This window comes from Mus caroli, chromosome 16 (genome assembly GCF_900094665.2).
Source record: "Mus caroli chromosome 16, CAROLI_EIJ_v1.1, whole genome shotgun sequence".
Lineage (NCBI taxonomy): Eukaryota > Metazoa > Chordata > Mammalia > Rodentia > Muridae > Mus > Mus caroli.
This window is the reverse complement of record NC_034585.1, coordinates 69,650,581-69,668,615: the sequence shown is the minus strand read 5'-3', so window position 1 is coordinate 69,668,615 and position 18,035 is coordinate 69,650,581. Positions and strand designations below refer to the sequence as shown.

The window sequence follows — 18,035 nt, the reverse complement described above, 5'->3', positions numbered from 1 at the left end:
AAAAAAAAAAAAAAAAAAAAAAAAAAAAAAAAAAAAAAAAAAACAAAAACAAAAACAAAAAAACAAAACAAAACCAAAAACAATCAAATAAAATAAATTTTAAAAAATCCAAATTTTCTAAAAAGAAGATGAAAAACGTGAAGAATTTATGCACAATACATTTTAAATTATGAATGAAATAAAAGCTTTATTTAAAAAATTAGATATTTTCTTTATTTACGTTTCAAATATTATACCCTTGCTGGTTTTTCCTCCAAAAACCCCCTATCCCATTCCCCCTCCTCCTGCCCACCAACCTACCTACTACCACTTCCCTGTCTTGATATTCCCCTATACTGGGGCATTGAGTCTTCATAGGACCAAGAGCCTCTCCTCCCATTGATGTCCAACAAGGCCATCCTCTGCTACATATGCATATGTAGCAGCTACAGCTGGAGCCACGGGTCCCTCCCTATGTACTCTTTGGTTGGTGGTTTAGTCCCTGGGAGCTCTGGGGGTATTGGTTGGTTCATATTGTTGTTCCTCCTATGGAACCGCAAACCCCTTCAGCTCCTTCAGTCCTTTCTCTAGCTCCTCCATTGGAGACCTTGGGTTCAGTCCAATGGTTGGCTGAGAATATCCACCTCTGTATTCATCAGGTACTGGCAGAGCCTTTCAGGTGACAGCTATAGCAGGCTCCTGTCAGCAAGCACTTCTTGGCATCCACAGTAGTTTCTGTGTTTGGTGATTGTATATGGGATGGATCCCCAGGTGGGGAAGTCTCTGGATGGTCTTTCCTTCCGTCTCTTCTCTACACTTTGTCTCTGAATCTTTTCCCATGGGTATTTTGTTCCCCCTTCTAAGAAGGACTGAAGTATCCATACTTGGGTTTTCCTTCTTCATGAGCTTCATTTGCTCTGCAAATTGTATCTTGGGTATTCCGAGCTTCTGGGCTAAATCTACTTATCAGTGAGTATATATCTTGTGTGTTATTTTCTGATTGGGTTACTTCACTCCGGATGATATTTTCTAGTTCCATCCATTTGCCTAAGAATTTCATGAATTCATTGTTTTTAATAGCTGAGTAATATTCCATTCTGTATCAATTACTCTGTTGAGGAACATCTGGGTTCTTTCCAGCTTCTGGCTATTATAAATAAAGCTGCTATGAACATAGTGGAGCATGTGTCCTTAATACATGTTGGAGCATCTTCTGGGTATATGGCCAGGAGTGGTATAGCTGGGTCCTCCAGTAGTACTATGTCCAATATTCTGAGGAACTGCCAGACTGATTCCCAGAGTGGTTGTTCCAGCTTACAATCCTACCAGCAATGGAGGAGTGTTCCTCTTTCTCCACATCCTCTCTAGCATCTCCTGTCACCTGAATTTTTGATCTTAGCCATTCTGACTGGTGTGAGGTGGAATGTCAGGGTTGTTTTGATTTTCATTTCCCTGATGACTAAGGATGTTGAACACTTTTTTAAGTTAGTCCTCAGCCATTCGCCATTCCTCAGTTTTTCTTTGTTTAGCTCTGTACCTTATTTTTTAATAGTATTATTTGGTTCTCTGGAGTCTAACTTCTTGAGTTCTTTGTATATATTGGATATTAGCCTTCATTGGATACAGGGTTGGTAAACATCTTTTCCCAATTTGTTGGTTGCCTTTTTGTCCTATTGACAGTGTCCTTTGCCTTACAGAAGCTTCGCAATTTTATGAGGTCCCATTTGTCAATTATTGATCTTTGAGCATAAGCTATTGATGTTCTGTTCAGGAAATTTTCCCCTGTGCCCATGTGCTCAAGGCTCTTCCCCACATTCTCTTCTATAAGTTTCAGTGTATTTGCTTTTATGTGGAGGTCCTTCATCCACTTGTACTTGAACTTTGTACAGGGAGATAAGAATGTGCCAATTTGCATTCTTCTGCATGCTAAGAGCCAGTTGAACCAGCACCATTTGTTGAAAATGCTGTCTTTTTTTCCCCCAACTGGATGGAATTAACTCTTATCAAAGATCAAGTGACCATAGGTGTGTGGATTCATTTCTGGCTCTTCAATTCTATTCTGTTGTTCTACCTGTCTATCACTGTACCAACATCATACACTTTTTATCACCATTGCTCTGTAGTGCAGCTTGAGTTCCAGGGTGCTGATTCCGCAGATGTTCTTTTAAAGTTGAGAGTAGTTTTTGCTATCCTGGGGTTTTTGTTATACCAGATGAATTTGAGAATTGCTCCTTCTCACTCTATGAAGAATTGAGTTGGAGTTTTGATGGGAATTGCATTGAATCTGTTTATTGCTTTCACCAAGATGGCTGTTGTTACTATATTAATCCTGCCAATCCATGAGCATGGGAGATCTTTCATCTTCTGAGGTCTTCTTCATTTTCTTTATTCAGAGACTTAAAATTCTTGGCATACAGATGTTTCACTTGTTTGGTTAGAGTCACACCAAGATACTTTATATTGTTTGTGACTATTGTGAAGGGTGTCACTTCCCTAATTTCTTTCTCAGCCTGTTTATCCTTTGAGTGTAGGAAAGCTACTGATTTGTTTGAGTTAATTTTATATCCAGCCACTTTGCTGAAATTGTTTATCAGCTGTAGTAGTTCTCTGGTGAAGTTTTTGGGTCACTTAATTATATTATCATATCATCTGCAAGTGAAATAATAGCTTTTAACATGTATGTAGCCATATATTGCCAGGTTTTCTTTGGCTAAAATTATTTGTCAAGTAACACATTATTTCAACTTACTGATCACTGTTGCACTGAGTCTAATTTCTTTCACTAAAGAACATGTTGAATGGGATTTATTTTGATGGACAGCTGTAAAACTATCAATGGACGGAGCTATGTGTATCAAGCAATAAAACAGTAATGCAAGAGTCCTCCTCAGGAAAGAGACATTCTTGTCAATTGATCAGTGTTTTATGAGCTAAATTTAGAAAAAAAAGATAATCCTAATGGTTTACAGAGGAAGAAACTAGGACATGCTTACTACGTACTATCCTAAGGACACACTAGGCTTCAGTCTGTCTGAAAACCAGCCATCTAAGCATCTATCAACCATCTCTCTATCATCAGATTGTCTATCTATAACTTACCATCTATCTGTTTCTTTTAGTCTATGGAATCAACTTAAATGAGATGTTCATATTTGATATACAGCACAAAAATATGATAAGCAAGAACATTAATAGTAGTTAAGTAATGTCCCTTATCCATCGTTTCTGGAATACGGACTCTCACTTGAGTGTCAGCCAGCCTTCACTAATCCATGTCGTGTTATTTTAGTTATCAAGCTGAGATGAAGATAATGTTACCATAGTCACCTATTCACTTAAGCATCACTATAACTATTGTCATTTTCCTGTATTAATTTTTGTAATATAGTAGTTTATGGCAAACTACTGTGAACAAAATGATTATGATGAACTAAGATGAACAATTACATACATTTTTAAAAATTTATTTACTTTTTATTAGATATTTTCTTTATATACATACTTTTTAAGGTGGAAAAAATAGACACTCTGGAAATCTTGCTGTAGCAAAAGAACTTCCCACTCTACTTATAATTTCTAAGAAAGTTCTATGTCAAAAAATCAGGGCATTTTGGAAGCTATTGGTTGACCCGTGGAGGTTCCAATTGTTCACAGAAATGGTTTTTTTTGTGAATGAAAACTAAATCTCATCTCCAGAAATGATGGTTTTCTTACTGACGAACAAGGTGGGAGCATTTTTTTAGAAACCCTTGTCAAGAAGCAGACTTCTAGATGCTTGACTATCCCTGTTTCACATGACCTCACTTCTGAGAAAAAAAAATTCTATAGTGCTCTAAGGACACGAGTGGTTATTGACTCAATAAAGCAAAATGTAACTGCATTCATAAGTTCTGAGTTACCTCACTGGCACAACATTTAAAAAAGGTAACTAAGCACTCAAGTTTAGAGAAGAATTTTTTCCCAAAAACATTAAAAAATATCCGAGTAATGAAAATTATTCTTTATGCACGTAGGCATCCTCAGGAGAGTGGTCAACAGGACGTCTGTAGATATCCCTGTGGGATGCTTGAATATAGATGAATCTAAATCATGATCTTGTCTGGGTTGGAACTCTAACATTACAGCTTCTTACACCTGTTCACTGCCACCCACTCCGTGTAGAAACCAGGGAATTTTGCTTTTCAGAACCAACATGGCAGCTTGCCTGCCAGCCAGCCAGCCTAGACAAAGAACCCCAGCTTCTTTCAGAGAAGCTGTCTCAAAGAGAAGGAGGAAAGAAATCAAAGAATAGAGCCTATATAATGTCTGCCCTCTAAGTACATGCACACACATGTACACAAGCAACAAATACACATGTGCTCCCTATCTGAGTGTGCACGCACACGCACACACACACACACACACACACACACACACACACACACAAATAAAATAAAAGAAACATTTCAAGGTTTGTCTCTGGTCCCAGGTACTAAACTTGGAAAATACATAGATTGGTTTGGGCCTGGTGCATGGATGGTATACACATTTGTGAATCATTTCATATTCAAAGATATTCTAGGTGGATCACCGTTGAAAACAAAGGAAGGTGTTTAATAAATACATTATGTGTAGTGGCATTCAGGTAGTTCTTTTTATTGAAATTGGATTTAGAAAATATTTTTTTAAAGGGTACTGAACACCCAGTGTACAAACTCTCCTTGTGCTTCTGTTGATGTTTTAAGGGCATCGGGAACATTATACATGATAGCTCTTACGTTTCTTTTCTGTTCCTACAATAGTTTCAGTTATGGAGAAGTCATATGACTATTTCACAGCTACTTTCACCATTGGGATATTATCTTTAGGAGCCTTTAAAACTTTCCCCCTTTCCTTTCTTTGATAAGAGCTAGGGTGAGTTGAATAAAACATTTTAGATAAAAATCAACTTCTCAATTAATAAGAGAAATGTAAAGATAATAGATTTGATCTCAGCTACAAGGACACTCAGAATTCTATAGCTACTGCTTGTTTGCCTGTATGGCTGTTCAACAATCATGTTTGAATATTTTTACATTATGAGTTTATTTTTAGCACTAATGAAACATTAAGGAAAAAAATTGAAATCCATAGAAAAGAGTTTGCCAGCCAATAAAAAGATAGACATGTCAAGTGGTGATAGTAATGAAACTAAACATATATTTTTGGGTAGTGTTAGTCAATATGAAATAGGAGCAGATGGGGTGTGTTTTTTAGCCTCATAGCCCATGGCCCCGTCTTCCTCTCTTCCTCAGACATTTCCTCCTTTTTTCTACCCATTCCTTCTTGTTTCTTCTCTTTTGTCACCTCCTGTTCCCACCATATCTTCTTCCTTTAGTAAGAGAACTTAAATGATGTTCTCAATTCAGTGCCACCCTAAGTTAAGTCTGTTATTATTTGATGGGTGCACATCTAAGGAAGGAATCTTGTTTACAATGCACATATAGATGTTGGAGGTCTGCAGCCAACATTCTGGTTTCTGTGATCTCGTCATCTTTATGTTGTGTATTTTATACTCATTTGGGGCCACAAAATGTGTTAAAACTCTCTTAGGTTCCAGTGCTCAGTAGCCTTCAGGTTGATGAGCACTCCTCATAAATGCTGGGTAGTGTCATCCCTGCTGAGTTCTGCCAACCTTGCAGTTTTTGTGTACTCTGTCACATAATTGAGTCACTTGCTTAAACCACGAAGATTTATAGGCTTTCATAACTTAAAGGCCCAGACCTCTCTAAAACATAGTGAAGCATATGTCGTCCATTACCACTAACACCACACTGTATTCAACACCCCCCCAAACACCCATTTTTCATATACAGTTACAAATAATTCTAGGAGCTACTTGAGACTTATTTATTAGCTTTCTCCTAGAGCTGTAACTTTGTGTCAGAATTTGAGGGCACTCATATCTATTGTGCACGCGTCCAGTTACATCCTAAAATTCAGATTCTGACTTTATTATTTCTATACGTCTTCCGGTTGGTCTATCTTTGTCTGAACGATGAGACCTTTCCAATTTTATTTTCTGCTCTACTTAACTGTTGCAGGCCTGATAATTACGTTTAAAGTCTAAGGTTATAAATGAGGAAAGGCTTCTGAAGCACATTACTTGCTTTAAGGGCACAGTCTGTATGATATATACCCCACATTGCTCTCATTCAGATTGTGAACCCCGGTCCGCACTTATCACATCTATTAAATCAACTCTAAAATCCTGCCCTGCAAATGTTGCTGGAGTCACCTGGTACTTACCATCTATATATTCCTTTGCTGGATCTGATGAAACAAAACTGGTAGTTTGTCACCTTTAAACAATATATACCCTCTTCCAAAATGGAAGATAAACTCATGACTAAATGAAGTTCTGTTTATTAATTAAATTGTGCATTTTAAATGATTTGGAAGTTGATGAGAATCACACGGAATCATATTGCCTATCTTTATTAATATTATTATTATCTTATGAATCAGCATGGCATGACCCGAGCGCATTGATTCTTTTTTTAAATTAATCATTTAATTCATTTAAATTTAAAATGACATCCCCCTTCCCAGTTATCCTTCTACACGCCCTGCATCCCATATCCTTTATCCCCTGTCCCCTTTGCCTCTATAACGATACTCCTCCACAAGGAGGGAGCCAGGACTCCAGATGTGGCATATGGCCTATCCTAACTGATCAAAGATATGTATATCTAGGTGGCTGCATGGAATGTTATAATAAAAACTGTAAGATGCCCCACTATGGATCATAATTATTACCCTGCATAGCTGTTGCTTTTAGAATATCCTTTTCATTCATCTGGAAGACATCCCCATCAATACAGTAGTATGGTATCTGAAACAGTGAGCATTGGAAAGTCAAAAACGCACAAACATTAGTTAAGCTCATTTGCTGTTCTATCCAAGGACAGGGAACTTGTTTTTCAGCACTCTTGTTGTGTATGTGGCTTACAGTTGCTGAGAACACTAGATCCAGAGTTTGCACATAAATAATCAAATATATCCAAAGAGAAAAAAAAACACTTAAAAGTATCTATAATAGAGTATAGTGCACAACTTTGATCTTAAAATACCTAGATTTAATGGTTTGGCCTTTGTTGCATCATAAGAATATCATGGGTATGTGCATTAGCATATTTACTGTTGTTACAAAATACCTGGGTACTTTATAATTTAAGAGGATACTGTAGGCTCTGTGTCATAGAACCAACTCTTGGCCATGAATGAGGGCATTCTACTTGCATCACAGATTAGCAAGTGGCATACTGATTGGTGTGTACCGAAGAAAAGCAAGACAGGTAGCTAGAGACATTCACAGGCATTTCACTTTTGCAAAACAAAACTAACTCAGTTTATAAAAACAGCAGTCTATAAAATAGTCTATAAAACCTCGCCCCAGTATGATACCCACAGTCTCCTAATTACCCTTTGGTAGGTCCTATGTATTACTGATGACCAATATCTTAATTTTGCCACTTTCAACTCATCCAAATGTGACGGATAGAAAACATTCACTTAAAAGCAGGGCATTTCAATTTTACCCTATGGTAAAATATCAAATTTTATCTGTATTTATATTAACATACAAAATATATTTCTTCATTTTCCACTACAGTATTTCTTATCATGGATAGATTTTTATTTATTATTTCTATATTTTCATATTTAATGAGTAAGTTTGTTAGTTAGCATTTTGAATTTCAAGCAACAGTTTCCCTATTGCTTTCCATCGGTTATCTTGGAAACCAAAATGATTTACTCATTTACTTATTTATTTCCTTAATTCTTTCACAAATGGTCATGCTACTGCATGTCTAACTCAGTGTGCGCACAGAATTGAATTCACACATCTCAGACTAACTTGAAACCTTACTAGCTACATCATGCTCCTCTCTAAGTGAACAACATGGTGTATACGCGGTCTGGGGTTTCTGTGCTTTGTTAACAGTGCTGGACTTGTGAGCTTGTTTTGCTTTCCTGGTAAATAGTAGTCAGTCCTATTCACCTTGGTCCTCCTTTCAACATGGTAACCCCCCCCCCCCCGCCCGGAGAGGGCTAGGGTGGGTGCCTTGTTGTCTTTACTTTGCTTGCCATTTTTATTGATATGTTATAGTTCACCACTAAGATTAACATTAGTTTATTGTTGTATGGTCTCCGTGTACAAAAGGGTTGGGATTATCTAGAGATGTATAGAAAAACCAAGAAAGTAAAATATGGATAAAATATGGTATCTTGTTATTCCACTAAATATTTGAAAAGGTTTAATACTTTGAGTGTGAATCTAAATGAAACATGTTTTACAATGACGGGAGAAGTGCTAAGCTGATCATCTCTCCATTATGTTTTTTAGGATCTCGTCTTCGTCAAGAAGACTTTCCCCCCAGGATCGTAGAACACCCTTCTGACGTCATCGTCTCCAAGGGAGAGCCCACCACTCTGAACTGTAAAGCAGAGGGCCGACCCACTCCCACCATTGAATGGTACAAGGATGGTGAGAGGGTGGAGACAGACAAGGATGATCCCAGGTCCCACAGAATGCTTCTGCCCAGCGGATCTTTATTCTTTTTGCGAATTGTTCATGGGCGCAGAAGTAAACCGGATGAAGGGAGTTACGTTTGTGTTGCAAGGAACTATCTTGGTGAAGCAGTGAGTCGAAATGCATCTCTGGAAGTGGCATGTAAGTAGACGCCATGGGCCTCATGTGTGCATGCATTCTGCTTTACTGTAGTTAAGTTTGGTTGTTTCTCACTGATGCTTAGAACCTGTAGAGTAAACCATCTGGAATAATACACAATCTCTGCTTCTCGGAGGGATATGGTTAGAATTCTGGCAGTATAGTCGTTGCAACAATTTTCTTTGCTTAAATTTGAATAAAGTCAATGTTGATATATTGAAGCAACAGGCAATACATAATGCTATTGTAACTGAAAATTTGAAATATTGATGAGATACATAATAGAGTCTCAATGTTACTTATGGTAAAATCAAAAGTTTACTTAGAGTAACGCCATAAAATGCAAAACCAAATTCAAAATTGCTCATGTTTCTCTTACTTATATTTACATGTGAACTTTCGAAGTAACACATTACCTAATTCTCTACATTATAGTATCTCCATTTTCTTATAGACAAAATCCAGAAAAAATAGGCATGTAAGGGAGAATACTACCCAAACAACAAGATAACTTTATTTTTTTTATTGTTGACTTTATCATAGAACAGATAACCACGCTGTTGTCAAAGTTTCTAATTTCTACTCAATCTTAACATTCAAAATAAATAAGAACTATCTCTCTCTTTTGAACATATATTTATTTGCCTCCCCTGCCAACAATTAAAGATTTTAGTACCTGGCTTATATTTAAATATACATTGCATTGGCTTCAAGGGTAGTATTGTTTTGGTCTGAGGATTTGGGGAGTTAGTAACTTACTTGTTTTAAGGAAATGTTTTATCTTCAGTGAATTGTGAGCTACGACAGCAACTGCTCACTTGTAGAGATGATTGTCCCCTTGTGATGACTGGGAGGGTGCTCGAAATAGTTGAATCTTCTGCTAATTAAAAGAAATATGTTCTATATGGTAACACAGCACACTATACTGCTTATGTACAGCGAGTTGAAGTTTACAACAATATGTATTTTTTATTTTATTTTATTTTTTGCACCTGGAAAGGTCTTTTGGTGATCAAATCAAACTATTCCTTATTTAACAATCTTGGTGAGCTCTTTTTCCCAAACATCTGCTCTTCTGATTTAAAGTTTCATTCCAGAAACTATGCACTAACTGATTTTTAAATATGTAACTTCAATAAAAAAAATGAGTGGAAGTTCTTAAAAATACACATTTTATATGTGAAAAGCAATGAAATATAAACATTTGAAACTTTTACTAGTAACGTGATTTCCCCCCCACCACCACCCAGAAAAAACAAAACAAAACAAAAAAAAGGCCAAATAGATTCTGTTTTTTTTAATCCAATACTTTACAAATGACTTAAATATAATTTAGTTGGAAATATAATATGAAAACACAACTTTAAGAATATATAGTTTCTGCCTACGTTTTCCACTTAAAAATGCCTACTTTCTGAAAGTTTTGAGTACACTGAAATATTTCACTGCTATATTCTATTGATCCACATCCCTCTGTTGTAAATACAATGGCTATTGTCCTCCCATTTGGTAAGCAATCAGAGCCCACGACTGCTGGATGACCAGGGTGGGGAAAGGGAGTTAGTGGGGAGTTCAAGACAGTGTCTGGACTCTTGTAACTTTCGCTCTCTGTGGATTTTTCTGCATCCATAGAACACTGCTAAGAAACAGAATTATTGTAGACAAATGAAAATGAAGAAAGTTTACTTTTTTTCCATAACATTTGTTTTTGTTTTTTTTACTCAGCAGGAAAGAACCACTTTATTGTGACTAATTTCTCTTCAGAGCACTGAAAAGAATTTCAAAGTTGGCTGGCAATTTCTTTGACACAGAGTAGTAAACATTTGTTTTTGGATCTTAGCTTTGTTACAACCAGTCCTCAAACACATTTATCTTTTCCTTTCATTTTGTCTGAAAAGAATACTGTTCCCCCTACTCAAACCATAAATAATGAATCAAATGCTTATAAGAGAAAAAACTGAGACATGATTCCTTCCCATGTAATACGATGGTAGCATTGTTAAAATTTAGACACAAATGAACTTTAATAAATGCTTGAATTACTTACAGTCTCAAAAGGAAAAAAAAAAAACAAAAAGCTTAAGAATTGGATTTAGCTAGTGAATAAAGTTCCCTCTTCTAATACCATATCACCAGTTCACGGGATTTGAAGCTACCTAAGGTCAAATAATATTCATTTAATTGTTTTTCTTTTTTCTGTTAATTTACAAATCCTCTATATTTTCCTGCATGTCTTAATACATAAAACTGAAAAGCTGAATTGACCAACACCCGCTCTACCTCTATTAATGCACTGAGGGACAGGAATAAAGGAAACATTCAAATCTATTCTCAGAGTTCAGAATACCCTGCAGGTGACCAAACTTTAAATATTTTATACTAGATTAAGTAGAGAAAAATTATAGCTCATCAGAGGGGACAAATGATAGTGTGGGAACATACAGGGAAGAGTACTTAAATTTTTCCAGGCAATAATATGATGAATATGTCTTAAAAGGGGAAGCATCATTTGGTCTCTGTTTCTTTAGTATTATGTGATTGCTTGGGTAGAAAATGAATTTGAACACCATCCTGGTGTAGAGAATTGAAGTGTTACGGTGCATGTATGCCTTGCTCAGTTTCAGCTGTATGCTTTGATAAGTCAGTGAGGTATTGAGGTTAAAACACTCCACATTCCATTACAAAATTGCTTCTGGAATTGAGCAACCAGACGTTCTGAAACAAGGTTTGATGCCATGGAAGTAAGTTAAAGTATAGGAGAATGCCCAAGAGGGCTGTCCATGGTAAACCATTTTAAAATATAGAGTCCATTTGCTTGGATCAAGCTTTGATCATAGAAAAAAGGAAAAAAAATGTTCGTACAGAAGGCATTTGTGTAGACTAGGTATCTGGGTGACAGAGAATGTTGTGACGAGGAAAATATTTCCAAATAAAGTAAGAGGTAAATTAAAGTAGCCATGATTTCTAGAGATGGAGGGAGCACCTGGCAGGTGGAAGAGTGAAGTTAGAGCAGCAAATACCTGTTGTCTAGAAGGAAATTCTGTATTGAATATCAGGAACCTGAGGAAAACCATCTTAGGATCTACTCTTCTGGGTGTGGGGTCATGTGGGCTCCTGGTCTACAAAGGGAGAATGCTAGTGGCTCTGGACTTTGCCCATAGTTTGGAAGGACTTTCTGTGAACTTTCATTGTGATAAGACACAGTAACTGCACACATTTATTGTAAAATGATTTTGATGAATCATTATGCCTACGTTTGTTTCCCTTTACTTCACCTTGACTTTTATTTAAATGAGAAAATATTGTATCTGCCATGACATGAAAATCAGAATTCTGTTGATAGACATCAATTTTTATTATTTGTATGAAAGTCTGCTGCTTGTCCCTATACCATATTCTCTCTCACACTCACATTCATTCTATCTACCTATCTATCTATCTATCTATCTATCTATCTATCTATCTATCTATCATCTATCTATCTATCTATCATCTATTTATCTTCTATCTTCTATCTATCTGTCTGTGTATCTATCTGTCTGTGTATCTATCTCTCCTTTCTTCACCAACATAATGGGGCATTTCAGAAAAAGAATGAAAGAAAGAAGCAAGCAAGCAAACAACAACAACAGCAACAACAAAAATCACTCATGGCCAAGTATTGCTAGCTAGAATTAAATCACCCAGTTACTGTTTTGTTATTGGTGTTGTGTGTTGTTGGTTGGTTTAATTTTAAGCCTGTATGAAAGAAAATTCAGAGCCATTCTGAAAGGCCTTTCCACTCAGTTGATTCTGAGGCAGAGGTTTAGTCTGAAAGTGATTTTAAATGGAACAAAAACACAATCACAGGGCTACCAGCAAGAGGCCTGGCACTCATGAAGTTAATAGGTGGTTTTCCAATGGGTCCCTCAGGAGCGCCAGGCACAGAGGTGCAGATAGAATTTCAGTTCCCACCAAGTGCTGTGGTGTATCGAGTTGAAGAGCAGCAGAGCCTTCATAGGGAGGAAAGGGGGCTGCCTGACATGCAGCCAGCCTGGTGGCCTCAAGAGATGGCAGCTGTAGCCCCAGGTGGTAAATATGTGACAGCAGCTTGATCTATCGACCAAAGGAAGAGGGGGTACGGGGCTAAATGAAAATTCATGAAAAATTGATGAAGTCCCCAGATTATTTTTTTTCCGTTTCCTTTCTCAGGACTCCTCTAGAGCTGAAGAGAGAGATTAAATGAGGTGCTGAATGGTTTAGTGCCAGAATGTTGTGGTTCAAAGTTCAGAGGTCACATGGAAACCACCACATATTTATACCCCCATGATATTGTAGGAAAATCGAGAACTTTTCAGATTACCTTTGTTTCCATAATTAAATAAAGTAGCTAAATATTCAAAATGTGGCCTTTGGGTTAACCCTAAGAGAGAGAGAGAGAGAGAGAGAGAGAGAGAGAGAGAGAGAGAGAGAGAGAGAGAGAGAGAGTGCATGATTCATAATTCGATTGGATGATGAGTGTGAAGTTCACAAGGCAGGATGGCTTGCTTTTTCCTCACTACTTCCTGTTTAACTCCTCCCAGTAGCCCTCCCTTTTTTTATCCTGTGTTGTCCATGTATCAAGACTTAAGCTACAGGAGCATAATTCAGAGAGAGAGAGAGAAAAGGGCTCTGCATTATTTATAGGTCACAGATTGCTTGGGTTGCAAAGCTGCAGGACACTTTACACGCATCATAGTCCTGCTTCTTTTAAATCTAGGACCAAATTGATAATTTTATCTGTACAACAAAGTGTGGGTTTAGGAGGAGATGGTCGTGGCTGTAGAGGGTACCGGTGGCTTCAAAAGTGAGCACAAGGTAATCTGCAGACTTCATTCCTCTGAGTTCACAATGATGTAGCTTTTTATGTGCTTGGAGTTATTTGACCACGGGGGGAAAAACCTGATCCAGGCAAATTGGTTTTATTTTTCGTAAAGACAAAATGATTTTATTTTTCATAAAGACATACAGAAGGCGATTTAAATGTAAAGGAACTTAAATTTAAGCTCTGCAGAGCTCCTAGAATTTTTTTCCATGTTTGTTTTATTTTTCAGACATGCTTTTTGCTACACATTCTGGGATGTTCTTAAGCTCACAACCACCCTAAACCTCCAAGTGCCATCATAGGTGGCAAGAATTATTTATTGAGGTTGGACTCATACAGCTTGTCTTTCGCAAATTCAGTGTATATCACTCTATAAATTTGAAAACAAGTTTAGTTGTATGGTGTGACCACCAACACCACAATCTCATCTAGCATATCTTGACACTTAAAAGAAATCTTTGCCAGTTCGCATGCAATTTCCATTTTTCTCAAACCACCCTCCCTTGGTTCCTAGGAAATATTTACCAGCTGTCTGTCTCAATAAAGTTGGTGTTGTGTGCATTTATAGGTATAAGTACTTATTAAAGGTAATTTTATGTCATAATCTATAACTTTTAAGACATGTGATTCCAGGCAATAGCACACCTCCACTTCTGCTTTTGCACATAGATTTTTTTTCCCTAATAACTAACATAGGTCTTTCTATTCAGATCAAAGGAGCCAACAGGGGAACTAAAATTCCTTTAAGAAGGCTGCACTCTTTTTATATATGAGTCAGTCTTTATAAAAAGTAGGAGAAGACTTTTTATAAGTCTAATTCTTTTTCTGTATAGAAGTCTATAACTTCTTGTACTTTAATTGCAAATGAGTGAGGTTAGTTACAAGATTGACATGTTCTTGGTACTGAAAATGAAATTGGTTCTTGTGAGGAAAGTTCAAAAGCCAAGGTATTCCTAGCTGTTTGGTTCTTAACAGGGAGATGCACCTACATATTTGTCAGTTAGAAGTCACATGTACATATTTTGATAGTTTCCTACCATCATACTGTGTGAGAGAAGATGAAGTTTCAGCTTGAGGTAGCTCCTGGGATTTCATTGTTTCTCTACTGTCTTCTGTTCCAGATATCAACAGCTGAATACATGATATTTTGTTGTTGTTGGTTTTGGCTACTGTAACCAGATAGTTGAAAGAGGTGTCCTATACACACAATAATTTGATTTCCTTTATTTAACTTCTCCATTGGGGACCCCGTGCTCAGTCCAATGGTTGATGGCAAATACCCACATCTGTATTTGTTAGGCTCTGCCAGAGCCTCTCAGGAACCCCTACCCCCCAACATCCTTCCCAGAGCTCCCATGGACTAAACCAACAATCAAAGAGTACATATGGAGGGACCCATCTCTCCAGTCACATATGTAACAGAGGATTTCATTGTCTGGCCTCGATAGGAGGAAAAACCCTTGGTCCTGTGAAGGCTCCATTCCCCAGTGTAGGGGACTGCTAGGGCAGTGAGGTAGGAGTAGATAGGTGAGTGGGGGGAGCATCCTCATAGAAGCAGTGGGATGGAAAATGGGAGAGGGAAGTTCCAGAGGGAACACCAGGAAAGGGTAAATACATAAAATATCCAATAAAAAAACTGAAAATAATATTTAGTTAGAAGTTGAAACATAGGAGCCAAAAAGAAAGGTTAATTGAAGTAGAGACCTTCCAAGAAAATTGATAGGTTAGGTCTTTTTTTTTCTCTCATTTGGCTGATCATACTGTATATATGCTGAATTTTCTGGTCTGGTTGGCACTTATATAGTTAAATCAGTTGTGCTAAGGTTTAAGGACCTGATTCTTCTACTACAGAAAATATTCCTTGGCCACTTATTCATGCAGGCGTGTTATGGAATTGACCTTGAACATTCAAAATGTGTGAAAACATCGGTGTGTGTTATAAGCAGCAAGAAAAGTCTGAATGGAGGATGCCATGGGAACCTTGTGCATAGTCTCAAGTACGGACTTAAATTAACATTCAAGGATAAAGAGAGATCTTTTGCCATCTCTACTTCTCTATAGAAATCAGGTCAATTCCAAGGTGAAGAAATATTCCTTAGCATATCTAAAGGCAGTCATTATATAGTATGGGTGAGGTTTTCTAAAATTGAAGACTTTGTAAAGATTTTATTATGGTTGAATTTTCAACCACCAGCAATTACCATCCTCTGTGGTCAAGAGGCAAGACCCTAAACAGGGCTTCCTCAAGGAGTTAAGAGAGGACAGAGGTTGCTTTTGGATTACTAGGGGTTAAGGGATGTCATAGTAAAAATGTTCTGTTAGGACAGTATATGGGGGCATATAGGGCTATATCTTGGTGTTAAACTAACATATTAAGGAAGCTTTACTTTTGTTGGATGACACTGACTTCCCTCTATGTTTTGGTATGCTAATGGAACATATAGTATGGAAGCAGATCCATTCAACTTTACGGGCACGGGATGGAGGTATATGGAGGGGAAGCCGGGAAGGAGGATATCATTTGAAATGTAAATGAATAAAATGATTAATAAAAAAATGGTTTCAATTCTATATTTCAAGGGATATATTTTATCATAATTATAGAACCAAAACACAAACCCAGAGAGAAGCATAATTCTGATGACAGTGTCAACAATGAACAGAATTACATAGGGCATGGCCACAAGCTGCAACGACCAGGAGCTGCGATCACACTTTGGAATTGCTTAAGAGTAAGAGCTATTGCTGACAAGAAGAAATAGAACACAGAGCTGGGCAATTGGTGCTTCTTAGCAGGAGCCAAGTAGTAGGAACCACTTGTGTCTATGAAGCACAGTATTTCTTGTCTAAGAATTTCCTGGTCATGGGTCATGGTTTATTGAATTCTAAAGATAGCTGTTAGATTTGTTGAAGTGTATTCTCTCTTATATATATATATATATATATATATATATATATATATATATATATATGAGATATAAAATTCACTTCTGTATTTTCATACAGACATAAGATTTGCACCTAGGCAGACCTGGCTCTCAAGAACATTTTCTTAATCACTCGGTTAAGCTTACACATTGATTAATTTAAACAAGCAAACAAAATCATTTAGCACTTAGAGACAAAAAAATCATTAGTGTTGATTTGGGGTATTTTATCTAGAGACCATGGCCCAGTCGTGTGTACACAATGGAGATCCCTGAAGAGATGAGATGAGATAGAAGATTCTGGTTTGGTTTAGATATTCTGGGATGTGTAAGATATTAAAGAAAAGAAACAATACTTTTCTATGTTTTGTTTAGTTATATATTGACAGTTGAAAGCTCATTAGTTTATTCAAGTAATTTGATTTTCTCTTTACAGTTTGTAGTTGTCAAATATCAGTATCAGGAAAATCCATCACTTTCAGTTGTTATTGACATGTTTGGAGGTTAAGATGTCTTGAAGATTAACAATCCCATTTATAAAATGAGTCATCTGTGATTTCAGATACAGAGAGAAGTGGACTAAGTTTACAAAATAAGAGTATCACAATAGCAGCCATATCTTAAAACTTTTAAGAGTTTTCTTAGTCATTAATATTTTCATGGTTCTTTTGTGTTTGCTGCTATGTGTATCTGTAAACATCTTCTGGTTATAATAGTTTTTAAGGTCAACATATAATTTCATTAACGTTGGCCAGTTTGACTTTTCAATTATTGTATTTCTTTAGTTTTTAAATTTAGAAAATAATCCAATTTTTTCAAGGTTTAATGCCCAAAGTAGCAAATATCCATAGGCCAAATAGAAAGTGAACAAATACTTTAGAGATTAATTCCAGATAGATCATATATTTAAAGTAAGTATCAGCTAAAACTATATAATTCTAAAGTATAACATAGAAAGATGAACAAACAACCCCCAAACCATCCACATAAATATAAATATCAACAAGATAAAAAATGCCCATGATTGATTTTATTAAAATTAGAATCTTCTGAAATATCCCACCTACCTTAAGAATAAAAAGATTAGTTACAGACTGAGAATATATAGATATATACATGTGTATACACTTACATAAACAACAAATGATAAAATACACACAAAATGAAATGAGATATGTTACACATATTCTTAATGGCACATAAGCACAATGGGGCATTATTGTCCATAGGAAGTGCAGTAAGACTATCAAAAATGATATACATATCTTACATTACAGAATTCTTGTGAGGATGCAGTGTGACTGATTTCTTCATGCATTACTGATAAAAACCGAAAGTGGTATATTCACAATGCAGTACAGTTTTTCAGGTCCATAAGCACTGAATTCTACTTACCATCTTATTGCACATCTAAGCATTTACATCAAAGAAATGTTAACATGCACACAAACACACAGTCCTAGATGTATTTGTGACAGCAGAAGGTAAGACAGGACTGAAATGTCCCTCATTGAAATGAATGATTAAACAGAGCAGTCTGTATCCACACTATGGAATACTACTCAGCAATAGAAAGAATTGAATTATTGATATA

General features: G+C 36.6%; 1 protein-coding gene across 17 annotated transcripts in view; it reads left to right on the top strand.

Annotated features, from left to right (window-relative positions):
• Robo2 (roundabout guidance receptor 2) overlaps window positions 1-18,035 on the top strand; it is a 1,509,792-nt gene that overhangs the window by 1,055,286 nt on the left and 436,471 nt on the right. For all 17 annotated transcript variants that reach the window (XM_021184410.2, XM_029470220.1, XM_029470218.1 and 14 more), the window contains one exon: window positions 8,348-8,674. In XM_021184410.2, the coding sequence (XP_021040069.1) occupies window positions 8,348-8,674 (327 nt within the window). The remainder of the gene's footprint in view (window positions 1-8,347; window positions 8,675-18,035) is intronic.